General features: G+C 49.6%; 1 protein-coding gene across 4 annotated transcripts in view; it reads left to right on the forward strand.

The window, feature by feature from the left end:
* The first annotated feature begins 921 nt into the window (after positions 1 to 921).
* The window catches only part of NT5M (5',3'-nucleotidase, mitochondrial), a 44,369-nt gene continuing 29,254 nt past the window's right edge, over positions 922 to 16,036 (forward strand). The window contains exons 1-2 of one of the 4 annotated variants that reach the window (XM_034942318.3): positions 922 to 3,097; positions 5,827 to 5,927. In XM_034942318.3, coding sequence (XP_034798209.1) covers positions 2,831 to 3,097; positions 5,827 to 5,927 — 368 coding nt within the window. In that variant the 5' untranslated portion in view covers positions 922 to 2,830. The remainder of the gene's footprint in view (positions 3,098 to 5,826; positions 5,928 to 16,036) is intronic. The other 3 variants (XM_034942319.3, XM_024926159.4, XM_034942320.3) reach the window with 3 other exon arrangements.

Raw genomic sequence — 16,036 nt, forward strand, 5'->3', positions numbered from 1 at the left:
TCCCTGCTGTTGGTGCCTGCTTCAATCTCGGAGCAAAGTCGGGCCGAGCCAGGGCGCCGTCACAGCCCGGCCGGGAGTGCACACGCTCGGGGCAGCACTGACACGCCAGCCCCCTGCCTCCTTGGCCCCCTCCGGACTTGGGCGCCAACAAGCATCGGAGAACGGCCGAGGGGGGCATGAGGACAGCCTGGTGTTGGCCTGCAGGTACCCCTTGGCATGAACAGCCTGGGCGCCATGAACAGCAGCAGGATGCAGACAGCTCCTCGGTGGAAGGGGGCGGGTCCCTGGTGAAGCCCCACCTTCAATCCTGGAAGGGCCTGAAGCCTGGGGGCCAGGTCACCAGTCCCAGTACCAGAGCGGGGAACTTGTGGTGCTTTTCCCCAGGCCTGCTCATGGCCACCTATGGCCGCCCATGGACCAATCAGCACTCACTTCTTCCCCTCTGAGGTCCATAAAAAACCCTGGACTCAGCCAGACTCAAAGAGAGGACGGGTAGATGGGGAGAAAACCAGCTGCAGAGAGGAACTACCCTTTCTGCTGAGAGCTGGACACTTGTTGGGATGAGCTGCCTACCAGAGAGGAGCTACCCTCTCTGCTGAAAGCTGAACACTTGTGGGGAAACCCTGGCTATGGAGAGGAGCTGCCCACTGCAGGTCTCTTCTGAAGTATTCTGTTGCTCAATAAAGCTCCTCTTCGTCTTGCTCACTCTCCACTTGTCTGCCTACCCCATTCTTCCTGGATGCAGGACAAGAACTCGGGACCTGCCAAATGGTGGGGCTAAAAGAGCTGTAACACAGGCTGGGTGCAGTGGCTCACGCCTTTAATCCCAGCACTTTGGGAGGCCGAGGGGGGTGGGGCGGATCACCTGAGGTCAGGAGTTTGAGGCCAGCCTGGCCAACATGGTGAAACCCTGTCTCTACTAAAAATACAAAAATCGGCCGGGTGCGGTGGCTCACACCTGTAACCCCGGCACTTTGGGAGTCCGAGGCGGGCAGATCACAAGGTCAGGAGTTGGAGATCAGCCTGGCTAACATAGTGTAACCCTGTCTCTACTAAAAATGCAAAAACGCTGGGTGTGGTGGTGGGCGCCTGTAATCCCAGCCACTTGGGAGGCTGAGGCAGGGGAATTGCTTGAACCTGGGAGGTGGAGGTTGCAGTGAGCCGAGATCCTGCCACTGCACTCCAGTCTGGGCAACAAGAGCAAGACTCCCTATCAAGAAAAAAAAAAAAAAATGGGGAGAGAATGTGGTACATATATACCATAGAATACTACACAGTCATAAAAAAAGAATAAGATCATGTCTTTTGCAGCCATATGGATGGAGCTGGAGACAATTATCCTAAGCAAACACAGAAACAGAAAATTAAATACCTCATGCTCTCACTTAAAAGCGGGAACTAAACATTAAGTAAACATGGACGTAATGATGGGGACAACAGACACGGTGACCTACTTGAGGGTGGAGAGTGGGAGGAGGGTGAGGATGGAAAAACTACCTATCAGGAACTACGCTTATTACCTGGGTAATAATAATCTGTACACTAAACCCCCAAGACAGTCAATTTATATAACAAATCTGCACATGTATCCCTGTACTTAAAAGTTGAAAAGAAAGTTGTGCTTTGTTTGGCCTTCTCTCCCTCCTGAGCCCTCAGGCCTTTGAGCTTGCTGCCCTTGTGGATGGGGTCTCTTGTCTCTTTGGTTCTTGCCTGCTTTCTCCTCATCATGTCTCTGTTCCAGCACCACTTCCTAGGAGAGGCCCTCCCTGCCCACCCCTGCTAATCCCTCCACCTCTCTCCACCATCCCATCGCCGTGTGGTTTTTTTTTTTTTTTTCTTGCAAAGAAAAAAAGTGGGCTGGGCGTGGTAGCTCACTCCTGTTATCCCAGCACTTTGGGAGGCTGAGGTGGGAGGATCGTTTGAGCCCAACATAGGAAGACTCCTGTCTCAAAAAAAAAAAAAAAAAAAAAAAAAAATTACCAGGGTGTGGTGGCAGGCCCCTGTGGTCCCAGCTACTCAGGAGGCAGAAGCAGGACGATCCCTTGGGCCCAGAAACTCAAGGCTGCAGGGAACCGAGATCATGCCACTGCCTCCACCCTGGGTAACAGAGCAAGACCCTGTCTCCAAAAAAAAAAAAAAAAAAAAAGCAACACAGGGGTACATAATATTTATTCATATATTTACCTGAGAATCATCAGTTTTACTAAGGCTGTATGATGTTAGCAGATATTGGTTCTATCAGTCTCTCCGCAGACACTTGCTGTAAATAAAGCAGAGAGGCTTTCAGAGTGCACCCTGTTTTGGTTCCTCCATCCTGTTGTCTGGATCCCCTTCTAAAACGTAAGTTCCAGGATGGCAGGAACTTTGTCTATTTGGTTCACACTCGACACAGTTAGTGCTCAAAAATGTCTAACGACACAGGCCTGCTTCTCGGTTTGCACTGCTCCTCCATGGTAGTCTGTGCAGTGGGAGGAGGCAGCCCGGGCCCAGGGTCCACGGAGAAGACGCAAAGCGACAGCGCGGGAGCGCGGACCTTCTGGAGGCGCGCGGCGCTTACCGCTGTCCGTCCTCGAAGCCCCGCCCCGGGGCTCCGCCTCCGCCGGCGCGTGTTCCTTTAAGGACCGCGCGCGCCTCGGCCTCGCTCTGGGGCCGGTACTTGCGCGCCCGCGCCCCGCGGTCCCCGCCGCGGTCCCCGCCGCGGTCCCCGTCCCGCGCTCCACGCGCGCCCCAGCGTTGGGGGCTTCTCCTCCGCGGCGGGAATGTCTGGCCGGCCCCGGCAGCACGGCGCGGCCCAGGTCCCCGCGCCCACGACTGGCCAGCGCGCTGGGCCATGATCCGGCTGGGCGGCTGGTGTGCACCGCGGCTCTGCAGCGCGGCGGTTCCCGCGGGGCGGCGCGGGGCGGCGGGCGGGCCGGGCCTGGCGGGAGGCCGCGCCCTACGGGTGCTGGTGGACATGGACGGCGTGCTGGCCGACTTCGAGGGCGGATTCCTCAGGAAGTTCCGCGCGCGCTTTCCCGACCAGCCCTTCATCGCGCTGGAGGACCGGCGCGGCTTCTGGGTGTCGGAGCAGTACGGCCGCCTGCGGCCAGGGCTGAGCGTGAGCGTCCCCGCCCCGCCCCGCGCCGGGCCTCCTTCTCGCCCCGAGCCCCAGACACCGCCCCTGCGCGGGTGACCTTGGACGGTCAGCGCCCCAGCCTCGGGGTGGCCCTCTGATAGAATAGGGTCTGGGGGGGACTAGGGGCCACAGCGCACCGGGAAGATGCGGCCCCGCGCTCAGGATCTGTTGGCTGCCATCCAAGGTTTCTGAAAATGCGGGAGAGTACAAAGTGTTAATATACCTAACTCTGCATCTAAAGCTGACTTCAAAATTTGTGGCATATTTGGCCTCAAGTCGTTTGTTAAATTTTTAGAAAAATAAACGTTATAAGTTGTCCTCTTTCACCCGGACCGCAGTCACATTCCCACTTCTTTGTCCCCAGGACAAAGAAGTGTCTTTACCCATCTTTTTTACTGTTGTCCATGAAAGCATAGTTTCCAGGGGTATTTGAGGCCCAGAGAGGTTGTGTGACTTTCTGGGGGTCACACAGTGAGTCAGTGGTCCAGGTGAGGTGGGATCCACCTCATGTCTTATCCCCTTGCAGAGCTGGCCTTGCTGAACACCTGAGCTCAACCCCTACCATCCGACTCCCGAGGTGTTCTGTCCAGGATGGATAGAGGGGAAAGATCCAAGGAGGGACGTTTACACACAGATCTTGGTTGGTAAATTTGAAGTATTTTGCAAAAGGAACAGGGGATTTTGGTATGCACAAAATTAAAGAGGCTGAGTGTTTTTTGGCATCCCTTGATTGGCCACTAGGGTTGCTGCTGGAGGGTTTGATAAAGAGGAGAAGGAAGTTACAAGAGCCCGTTTTTTAGCCACAAGTTCACTGCATCCTCTCTTTTGTTGGGTAGATATTATTATATAACTCTGTTTTCCAGATGAGGAAACTTGCCCCGAGTCACATGCTGCTCAGGGGCTCAGTCAGGACTCAAACCCAAGTCTGTCTGCCTCCCAAGCACAGTTAGTGCTCCCCACTCCACAGTCCTGTTCTCTGTACTACTGTCTCTAACAAGTGACATTTCTTCTGACATCAGAAAGATGCCTCATCAGTAATGTGGTTTGTTGAGGGACAGGTGTTAAAAAAGGAAACCAAGTACCATTTGTCTCCATTAACACCAGGCACTTCAGAAGGTGACTTTCACAGAGCCCAGTGTGCTGAGCTCTTCTACAGCGGATGCCTAATGATAAACTTTAAACTGGAGAAAATGCCCTGGTACTTTCTGCAGCCTCAGGAATAGGCTCCAGTGTGTGGCGAGTGTTCATTTATAGGCAGCGCTCGGCATGGGGAGTCTGGACACCATATATCCGCCCGGGAGTGTATTAACGTGGAAACCAAGCCCACCCCCAACTCTGAAAAGTGCAGCAGCCTTTCCAGTTCTTTGTGCAAATATGTAGGCTCTGTACATGTGGGGTTACTGGTTTCCAAGCACAAGGCAAAGGCACGGGGCAGTAAGGAGGGTGCCTTGAGAGTAATCTGCTGGCTTCCACTACTTCCCTTCCTGAGGCACGGCTTGCTGCTGTGGACATCCCTGGGCCTACCCCAAGCTGGCCCAGTATCTGTGGTTAAAACAACCGCCCCCCCCCCCCCCGCACACACACACACGTGGCTCCTTATGTGTATGTAGGCATTTCTACTTTTCAAAATTCTGCTCTGTCTGTATTCCCTTTGGTCTTCACAGTACCCTATGTGGGATGTGAGGATCAAATGTGTTTCAGTAATAAGCACGCATTTGCCTAGTCCCTGTGGTTCCTGAGAGTGTTGCTGGTATGCTGTCAGGGCATCCTCCGGCCGTCCATGTGACAGGGTGGCTGTCTTTCTGTAGTGTGCAGAACAGCTGGTAGAGGCGCTTCCTGTACTGCACACGTGGGATTTAGGCTCCTGCTCATAGGCCGAGATGTGTCTCCCCTCTGGTTGTCACTTTCCCCTTGCCTGACCCTAGAAAAGGTGCTGCATTCTGGCCCTGCAGCAGAACAGGGGAAGGAGAAAGGCAGCGGGGGTTGGGGAGTGGGGAGGAGAGGGTTGGTGTTGGGGGTTCTCCTCCCAGCTCAGCTGCTGTTTCGCTGTGTGACATCAGGTGGATCTCTTCCCCATTCTGAGCCTCAGTTTTCTGACATGTAAAATGAGAGTCTGCATTTTTGCTTTGCAACTCTAAAAGCAGCAGAATCCTTTTTTTAAAAATGTACTTATTGGCACCTCAACATATAAAACCGATAAAAGCAGAGCTCTTCTGGTTAATGTGGGGAGGATCCTCAAGCTCCCTGAATTGTCCTTTTACCCTGTCTCCCCCTCCCCCTTGTCCCTCATGGCACCTTAAAGATCTCTGAGTCCCTCCAGTTCTCAAGTTTAAGGACTCTACTACCATGGTAAGAGCTGGTCCAGCCTCAGTTTCCACAATGCTTTTGGCCACTCGAATCCAGCCTAGCAAGCACGCAGTTCCTGATGATTGGCCTCAGGTCCCAGAGAGCTCCAGCAGGTGTAGGAGTCCATGGGCCTGACACCTTTGCTGGTCTCTGCTGGATCCCGACGAAGTCAGGTCCTTTCTGGAAAGGGGTTCGAAGTCCACATACTCTCTGCACTACCCCCAGGAAATACGTCCTTGGGTGTGTGTTTGGGGGAGTGAGAGGAATGCAGAACCACTCCCCCTATAGCCTGGCCATACTCCCCAAGATGAGGGCAGTAAGGTGCTGAGGACCCTGGAAGTAACTTGCTTTTCTCAACTTCTCAGGAGAAGGCCATCAGCATTTGGGAGTCAAAGAATTTCTTTTTTGAACTTGAGCCTCTGCCAGGGGCCGTGGAAGCTGTCAAGGAGATGGCCAGCCTACAAAAGTAAGTTTGTCCTCCCAGCCACTCAGTAAGTTTGTCTGAGCAGCCACTCAGCCCTGTACCTCCTTCCTGCTTCTTCCCTCCTCTGCCTTCTCCTTTCTCTCTCCTTGGCCCTGCGCAAGGCTGCACTTGCCTTGTCATTGCTGAGCCTGGGGAAAACTACCAAATACAATGATCTCGGTTTGTAGGCTGTGATGTTTTGATCCAGGAACTTGAGGAAATACCCAGTTTAATTTGATCTGGTTCCCTGGGTGTTCAAAGCTCATTTATTCAATGCCCGGACGTGGTGGCTCATGCCTGTAATCCCAGCACTTTGGGAGGCTGAGGCGGGCGGATCACCTGAGATCGGGAGTTTGAGACCAGCCTGACCAACGTGGAGAAACCCCATCTCTACTAAAAATAAAAAAATTAGCCGGGCATGGTGGCACATGCCTGTAATCCCAGCTACTCAGGAGGCTGAGGCAGGAGAAACGCTTGAACCCAGGAGGTGGAGGTTGTGGTGAGCTGAGATCGTGCCATTGCACTCCAGCCTGGGCAAGAAGAGCGAAACTCCATCTCAAAGCTCATTTATTCAGCAAATATCTCAGAACTGACTGTGCTAGATACTGCAGGCCCCAGTGTTTCAGCAATGAGCAAAGTATAGTCCTTGCCCTCATGGAGCTTCCAGTCCAGACAGAGCAGACATTAAAGAATCACAAAATGGCCGGGCACGGTGGCTCACGCCTGTAATCCCAGCACTTTGAGAGGCTGAGGCAGGTGGATCACCTGAGGTCAGGAGTTCGAGACCAGCCTGGCCAAGATGATGAAACCTTATCTCAGCTGGGCGCGGTGGCTCACGCCTGTAATCCTAGCACTTTGGGAGGCTGAGGCAGGTGGATTGCCTGAGGTCAGGAGTTCGAGACCAGCCTGGCCAACATGATGAAACCCTGCCTCAGCCAGGTACGGTGGTTCACGCCTGTAATCCTAGCACTTTGGGAGGCTGAGGCAGGTGGATTGCCTGAACTCAGGAGTTCGAGACCAGCCTGGGTAGCATGGTGAAACCCCGTCTCTACTAAAATACAAAAACTTAGCTGGGCGTGGTGGCATGCACATGTAGTCCCAGTTACTTGGGAGGCTGAGGCAGGATAATTGTTTGAACCCAGGAGGCGGAGGTTGCACGGTGAGCCAAGATCACGCCACTACACTCTAGCCTAGGCGACAGAGCAAGATTCCGCCTCCAAAAAAAAAAGAAACCCTGTCTCTACTAAAAATACAAACAATTAGCTGGGCGTGGTGGTGGGCGCCTGTAATCCCAGCTACTTAGGAGGCTGAAGCAGGAGAATCGCTTGAGCCCAGGAAGTGGAGGTTGCAGTGAGCTGAGATCGCTCCATTGCACTCTAGCCTGGGCAACAAGAGTGAAACTCTGTCTCAAAAAAAGAATCACGAAGTGAAGACACTTGCAGATTGTCCAAAGAGCTGAAGGAAAAGAGGTTCAGCGGGAAACCTTATTTAGAAAAAGTGTTTAAGGAAAGAGAAGTAGTACTGCTTGAGATATTTCTGTTTTGTTCTGGTGAAATGAGTAGTTTTATGGACTGAAGCCCCCACTCAGTGACCTGTTGACAATTACAGAGGATGTGCTTCCCTGAGAGATTTTTAAAAACAGCCTTATTGACATATAATAATGACATACCAGCTGGGCGCCGTGGCTCATGCCTACAATCCCAGCACTTTGGGAGGTCGAGGCGGGCGGATCAAGAGGTCAGGAGTTCGAGACCAGCCTGGCCAACATGGTGAAACCCCATCTCTACTAAAAATACAAAAATTAGCTGGGCGTGGGGGCGGGTGCCTGTAATCCCAGCTACTCGGGAGGCTGAGGCAGGAGAATCTCTTGAACCTGGGAGGCGGAGGTTGCAGTGAGCCGAGATTGCACCATTGCACTCCAGCCTGGGCAACAGAGTGAAACTCTGTCTCAAAAAAAAAAAAAAAAAAAAGAGACATACCATGCAGTCCACCCATTTGAAGTATATAATCCAGTGGTTTTACAAAACCATCCACAAAGTTGTGCAACCATCATCATATCCGCTTCAGAGCTTTTTCATCATCCCCAAAAGAAACCCTGTACCCATCAGCAGTCACCCCCATTCCTGTGCTCCCTGCCAGCCCCTGGCAACCACTAATCTACTTTCTGTCTTTAGGAATTTGCCTATTCTGGGGATTTCATATAAATGGCATCATATAATATGTGGTCTTTTGGGTCTGGCTTCTTTCATTTAGCACATGTTTTCAAGGTTCATTCATGTTGCAGCATCTATCAATACTTACTATTTTTATGGCTGAATGATATTCCAGCCATTGGATATGTATGGATCTAATGTATGGACTACATGTATTGATCCATTTATCAGTTGATAGATGTTTGGGCAGTTTTCACTTTTGGGCTATTGGGAATAGTGCTGCTATGAACATTCGTGTAAATATTTGTTTGAATCTTGTTTTCAATTCTTTTTCTTTCTTTTTTTTTTTTTTTTTGAGACAGGGTCTTGCCCTATCTCAAAAAGGCTGGAGTGCAGTGGCATGATGATGGCTTACTGCAGCCTTTACCGCCTGGACTCAAATGATCCTCCTGCGTCAGCCTCTAGAGTAGCTGTGACCACAGATGCACACTACTACACCCAGCTAATTTTTCATTTTTTGTAGAGGTAGGATCTACCTATGTTGCCTAGGCTGGTCTCAAACTCCTAGGCTCAAGCAGTTCTCATGCCTCAGCCTCCAAAAGTGCTGGGATTACAGATGTTTTCAATTCTTTTGAGAATATACCTAGGAATGGAATTAATTGTTAGGCCATAGGATAATTCTATGTTTGACATTTTGAGGAACTGTCAAACTATTTTCCAAAGCAATTGTACCATTGCACATTTCCCACTAGCATCATATGAAGGTTTCAGTTTCTCCACATCTTTGTCAACACTTGTTAATTTCTGTTTTACTTTAGCCATCCTTGTGGGTGTGAAGTGATTTTGTGAATTTTGGTTTGCATTTCTCTGTTGGCTAATGATGCTCAAGCATCTTTTTTTTTTTTTGAGACAGAGTTTTTGAGACAGAGTTGCTGAGCTTGGGTCAGCAATGGCTTCTTCATATGACACAAAAATGCAAGTGACAAAAGAGAAATACACAAAAATTGGACTACACCAAAAGTAAAAGCTTTTGTGGTTTTTGTTTTTTTTTTTTTGAGACGGAGTCTCACTCTTTTGCCCAGGCTGGAGTGCAGTGGCACAATCTTGGCTCACTGCAACCTCTGCCTCCTGGGTTCATGCCATTCTCCTGCCTCAGCCTCCCGAGTAGCTGGGACTACAGGCACCCACCACCACACCTGGCTAATTTTTTGTATTTTTAGTAGAGACGGGGCTTCACCATGTTAGCCAGGATGGTCTTGATCTCCTGACCTCGTGATCCACCCTCCTCAGCCTCCCAAAGTGCTGGGATTACAGGCGTGAGCCACCTCGCCTGGCCTAACTTTTGTGTTTCTAAGGACAAAATTAAGAAAGTGAAATGAAAGTCTACAGAATGAGGGAATATATTTGTAAATCATGTATCTGATAAGAGACTTGTATCTAGAATATATAAAGAACTCTTACAAGTTAACAATGAAAAAAAGCCAGGCACAGTGGCTTATGCCTGTAATCCCAGCAGAAAGCCAAGGCAGGAGGATCACTTGAGGCCAGCAGTTCAAGACCAGCTGGGGCAACATAGTGAGACCCTGTCTCTACAAAAAATACAAAAATGTAGTGTTATACCCAAAAGTAAGTTATCCTGTGCCTGACCTTGTCCAAAAGCTAACAGTAAAAAAAGACAAACCAATTGAAAACCTCAACAAAGGATTGAATGAACATTTCTTTAAAGAAAATTTAGAATGTCCAATAAGCACATAAAAAGATGCTTGAGGCCAGGTGTGGTGGCTTAGGCCTGTAATCTCAGCACTTGGCAGGCCAAGGCAGGCAGATCACTTGAGCTCAGGAATTTGAGCCCAGTCTGGCCAACATGAGGAGACCCTGCCTCCACTAAAAATACAACAAAAATAGCCAGGCATAGTGGTGCATGCCTGTGATCCCAGCTACTTGGGAGGCTGAAGTGGGAGGATCACTTGAACCTCAAGGGGGTGGAGAGAGTGGGGGGAGGGGTAGGGTTTGCAGTGAGCCAAGTTCACACCACTGCACTCCAGCCTAGGTGACAGAGCGAGACCCTGTCTAAAAAGAAAAAGATTCAGCTGAGCACAGTGGCTCACGCCTCTTATCCCAGCACTTTGGGAGGCCAAGGCAGGTGGATCACCTGAGGTCAGGAGTTCAAGATCAGCCTGGCCAACATGGTGAAACCCCATCTCTACTAAAAATACAAAAAATACAAAGATTTGCCCCTGTGTTTTCTTTAAGAGTTTTAGTTTTGGGCCGGGCGCGGTGGCTCACGCTTGTAATCCCAGCACTTTGGGAGGCCGAGGCGGGTGGATCATGAGGTCAGGAGATCGAGACCATCCTGGCTAACATGGTGAAACCCTGTCTCTACTGAAAATACAAAAATAATTAGCTGGGTGTGGTGGTGGGCACCTGTAGTCCCAGCTACTCAGGAGGCTGAGGCAGGAGAATTGCATGAACCTGGGAGGCGGAGCTTGCAGTGAGCCAAGATTGCGCCACTGGACTCCAGCCTGGGCCGACAGAGTGAGACTCTGTCTCAAAAAAAAAAAAAAGTTTTAGTTTTAGCTCTTCCATTTAGGCCTATGATCCATTTTGAGTTAATTTTTGTATATGGTGTGAGGTAGGGGGTCAAACTTCATTCTTTTGCATGTAGATATCTTGTTGTCCCAGTTTCATTTATTGAAAAGACTACTTTTTTCCCACTGTATTGTATTCACACTCTTGCTGAGAATTAATTGAGCATCAATATAAGGATTTATTTCTAGACTTAGATAACTTTTATTGGCCACATTTTTGCTTGAATTTAGCAACCTGAATGACAAATGTAAGGTATGATTTGGACTTCATTGTGTCATATAAATGCCTCTAAAAATTGTCAACTTTTAAAGTTCTAATATGATAAATAGGTGTCAGAGAAACACAAAATACAGAGTTTGAGTTGAATCGTAGACCTTATTTGGTAGTAATTTATCTTTGGATGTGAGTCCAAGTCCTGCAGAGTAGTGAATTTTATTCTGGTTTATGGTATGAACTTGATGTATCGTGTTCCTGTAGCAAGAGTCTGAGAGGCAAAGAATATGTGTACAGCATTCACACTTAAGCTTTCAAAACCCTGCTCGTGGCCTGGATCAGCATGTGCTGACCTGCAGCCACATGACTGTGTCCTGGGGAGCTGCAGGGCACAGTGGTTTGGAGTGGGGTTCTGGACATTGGCTGCCCAGGCTCACATCCTCACTTCCCCAGAATCTCATTCCCAGATGTCAGGCAAGTTATTAAACTTTCTGGGTTTCAGTAAAATGGAGATAAGGAGAAAGTCCTCAGTATATGTGCCTGGCACATAGCAGGTGCTCAGCAAATGCTAGCTGCTGCTGTTGCCGCTCTGTAAGATTTAATAGGCATATCGCAAGAAAGGCATCCTTAAGCCACCATGGTATGGGAAACAATGGATTAGATTGGCTTCTTCACTGTAGTACTTTTCAGAGCTTTTAGCTGCTTGTGTGCTTTGTGACACTGCACTGGGGTAGTAAGGGATGCAGCTTTCTTCAAAAGTATTCTAGTGGCCAGGCACGGTGGCTCACACCTGAAATCCCAGCACTTTGGGAGGCCAAGGTGGGCAGATCACCTGAGGTCAGGAGTTCGAGGCCAGCCTGAACAACATGGAGAAACCCCGTCTCTACTAAAAATACAAACAAATTAGCCAGGCGTGGTGGTGCATGCCTGTAATCCCAGCTACTCGGGAGGCTGAGGCAAGAGAATTGCTTGAACCTGGGAGGTGGAGGCTGCGGTGAGCCAAGATCGCGCCATTGTACTCCAGCCTGGGCAACAAGAGTGAAACTCCATCTCAAAAAAAAAAAAAAAAGTGTTCTAGCCTGGGTGGGGTTTGGTAGCTCGTGCCTGTAATCCCATCACTTTGGGAGACTGAGGCAGGAGAATCACCTGAGCCCAGGAGTTTGAGACCAGCCTGGGCAACACAGCAAGCTCCTGTCTCTACTAAAAAAAAATAATAATAGTAATAAAAAGAAGCCAGGCATGCTGACCTGTCCCTATAGTCCTAGCTACTTGGGAAGCTGAGGCAGGAGGATCACTTGAGCCCAGGAGTTCAAGGCTGCAGTGAGCTATGATCACGCCATGTACTCCTGCCTGAGCAACAGAGCAAGACCCTGTCTCTTAAAAAAAGATATTCTAGGCCGGGTGCTGGCTCACGCCTGTAATCCCAGCACTTTGGGAGGCTGAGGCGGGCGGATCACCTGAGGTCAGGAGTTCGAGACCGGCCTGACCAACATGGAGAAACCCTGTCTCTACTAAAAATAAAAAATTAGCTGGGTGTGGTGGGCATGATGGGGCATGCCTGTAATCCCAGCTACTCAGGAGGCTGAGGCAGGAGAATCGCTTGAACCCCTGGAGGCGGAGGTTGTGGTGAGCCGAGATTGCGCCATTGCACTCCAGCCTGGGTAAAAAGAGTGAAAATCTGTCTCAAAAAAAAAAACCAAAAACCAAAAAAGGTATTCTAGCCTGGAACATTTTTTCATAGCTTCTCGATTAATACCTTTGCAGAAATTCCCGTTTGGGAATGCAAATCTAGACCATACCCAGTGGTCCTTTATCTCCATTTGGCTCTTAACTTGGTAGAAGATTCCTATGGTCAGTTTGTGCCCAGTATCTAGACAAAGCGAAGGGACTCGTCAGTAACTGAGTGGATAACTGTGTATCTGGTGCTGAAGTGGGCACTGAGTACAAGAGATGTGGGCCCAGCAGCAGAGACCAAGGCTCATCAGTCACCCTCATGACTATTTATCCAGCATCTGCTGCATGCTCAGCCTCATCCCAGGGGCTGCGGGGACACAAATAGGTAAGAGAGTTCTTACCTTCAAAGAGTTCCCTGGTAAACAGACATTGGAACATAGATCTCAAAGTAATCGTGGTGTTGGGGCTCAGGCAGGCAGGCAGGAACTGCTTCTCCCCGGGAGGCCGCGCCATTGTGCTGCCATCTTGAGGAATGAAAAGGAACCTGCCAGGTAGTGAAGGGCAAGGGGACTCCAGGTAGGAGGGGAACAGTTGAGCAGACGCCCAGGGGACTCTCCTGAGATGGCCTCTGTGGCACGTCCTGCCCTGTTCCAGCAGCTCTGCGCGTGAGATAGGGCTTCCCTGGGCAGAGCCTCAGGTTCTGAGGAGCTTGGTTTGGAATATCTTCAGGGGTGACCATTCTTTTTATTGTTCGGGAATATATGAATATATTCTTTTTTTTTTTTTTTTTTGAGATGGAGTCTTGCTCTGTCGTCCAGGCTGGAGTGCAGTGGTGCGATCTCGGCTCACTACAACCTCCGCCTCCCGGGTTCAAGTGATTCTCCTGCCTCAGCCTCTGGAGTACCTGGGATTACGGGCACCCGCCACCACGCCCGGCTAATTTTTTGTATTTTTAGTAAAGACGGGGTTTCACCACGTTGGTCAGGCTGGTGTTTAACTCCTGACCTCAGGTGGTCCACCCACCTCGGCTTCCCAAACTGCTAGGATTACAGGCGTGAGCCACCGTGCCCGGCCGAATATATTCTTATAAAAGACTCCAATAGCATGAGCGTGTGTGAAAATGTGTCAGTTGACCTCTCTCCCTGCATATACCCACCTTGGCCCACTCTTCTTGCTCTAGTTAAGAATTTGGTGTGTATGCTTCCAGACCTTTTGAAGTGCACCCCCCTACATATTTAAATATAGATTTACAAATTTATATGCTCCACCCAGCAGTCAGAGTGATATTTTTTAAACTAAATTCAGATGATGTTAGCCCCACTGAAAGCCCTCTGCTGGCTTCATCTTGTGGTAAAATCCCGCTGTCCCTTGGCCAGGCTGGGAAGGCTGTCTGCCATCTGACCCTGCCTTCCTTTCCAACCTCTGTCTTCCTCTGCTCCTGTCACGCTGACTTCTTTCCTGCCCCTTGGATGTGCCACACGTGTTTCTGGTCTTAGGACCTTTGTTCTTGTTGCATCTTCCTGGAATGTTTCTGCCCTAGTTCATTACACAGCTAGATTGTTTTTCTCTTTCAAACTGAGAACCTTGCATGTTGCCTCCTCACAGAGGCCTTCCCTGACCACTGCAGCTGAGGTCTCTGCCCTCCCCTCCTGGTCATTCTGTCCCATGACCCTGAGTGTGTACTCTAAGCTGAAATTGCATGTCTGTGTCTGTCCCTTCCTCTTTCGAGTGTCAGCTCCCTGAGGTCAGGGATTGTCTTGGTTCTGGCTCTATTCTCAGTTCCCAGAATGATGCCTGGCACATCACACACTCAAAATATTTGCCAAATGAATAACTTCATGTGCATAATCCCACAGTAATTGTTGATTTAAAAAAAAAATTTTTTTTAAACAATTTTGGAGGAAACCACTCATTTAGAAGGATAAGAACTTAAACCTGATTTTAACATGGTGCTCACTGTCGTGAAGCCTAGAGTAAGAGGCAGTTTATTCATGGGTTCATTAAACAGATACATTTTACGACTTAATATGCACCCAGTACTATGCTAGCACTGGGGATATATATGTAAATAACACACCTAAGGTCTCCAGTTTCAGGGCAGGTCTCACAGCAGGGAAGATGACAACATATAAACTAAAATGATTTCCAACTGTGATAAGCTTAGTGAAGGAACTAAACAAGGGGCTGTGCTGCAGAGGAAACAGGGAAGGGGCTGCTTTGGGTAGGATGGGAAGCTGGCTCTAGGGAGCTGAGAATTGACATCAGACCTGAAGAGTAAGAATGAACGGGCCAGTGAAGAGTCGGGACAGGCCTTGCAGGCCAGGAGAGGAGCAGGTGCCAATGCCTGAGCCGGGCCAGGCCTTTGTTTGTCTGAGTAACATAAAGGAACTGGACAGCTGGCACTGGAACTTAGGAAGCATGTTGGGGGCAGCGGGGGTGGGTGGAGGGTGAAGTTGAAGAGAGATTGATGTGATCTAACTTAGGTTTTTTTTTTTGAGACAGTCTCGCTCCATCACCCAGGCTAGAGTGCAGCGGTGTGATCCCAGCTCACTGCAAGCTCCGCCTCCCGGGTTCATGCTATTCTGCCTCAGCCTCCCAAGTAGCTGGGACTACAGGCATCTGCCACCATGCCCCGCTAATTTTTTGTATTTTTAGTAGAGACGGTTTCACCGTATTAGCCAGGTTAGTCTCGATCTCCTGACCTCGTGATCTGCCCACCTCGGCCTCCCAAAGTGCTGGGATTACAGGCGTGAGCCACTGCTCCTGGCTAATTTAGGTTTTTAAAATGTGGATTTGGGGCAATGAATTTGGATAGACATTTTTCCAATGAAGATATCCAGATGGCCAGTAACTACCTGAAAACATCATCAGTCATTAGGGAAATGCAAGTCAAAACCACAAGGAGGAGCTGGGTGAGTGGCGCTCACCTGTGCTCCCAGCTACTCAGAAGGCTGAGAAGGGCAACAGAAGGCCGGAAGGCCAGCCTGGGCAACATAGAGTGAGACAGTCTCTAAAAAAACCACAATTCACATTGTGGGTGTGAATATAAAATAGTGCAGCCAGTGTGGAAAAACACCTTGAAAAACATTTCCTCCAAATGTTAGGCCGGGCATGGTGGCTCACGCCTGTTATCCCAGCACTTTGGAAGGCCAAGGAGGGCGAATCACCTGAGGTCAAGAGTTTGAGACCAGCCTGGCCAACATGATGAAACCCTGTCTACTAAAAATACAAAAATTAGCTAGGCATGGTGGCAGGCACCTGTAATCCCAGCTCTTGGGAGACTGAGGCAGGAGAATCGCTTGAACCCAGGCGGTGGAGGTTGCAGTGAGCTGAGATCATGCCACTGCACTCCAGCCTAGGTGACAGAGTGAGACTCCATGATCAAAAAAAAAAAAAAAAAAAAAAAGTTAGACATAGACTTACTGTATGAGCCAGCAATTCAACTCATAGGTATATACCCAACGGAATTGAAAACAGGTATTC

Source organism: Pan paniscus, chromosome 19, assembly GCF_029289425.2.
Source record: "Pan paniscus chromosome 19, NHGRI_mPanPan1-v2.0_pri, whole genome shotgun sequence".
Classification (NCBI taxonomy): domain Eukaryota; kingdom Metazoa; phylum Chordata; class Mammalia; order Primates; family Hominidae; genus Pan; species Pan paniscus.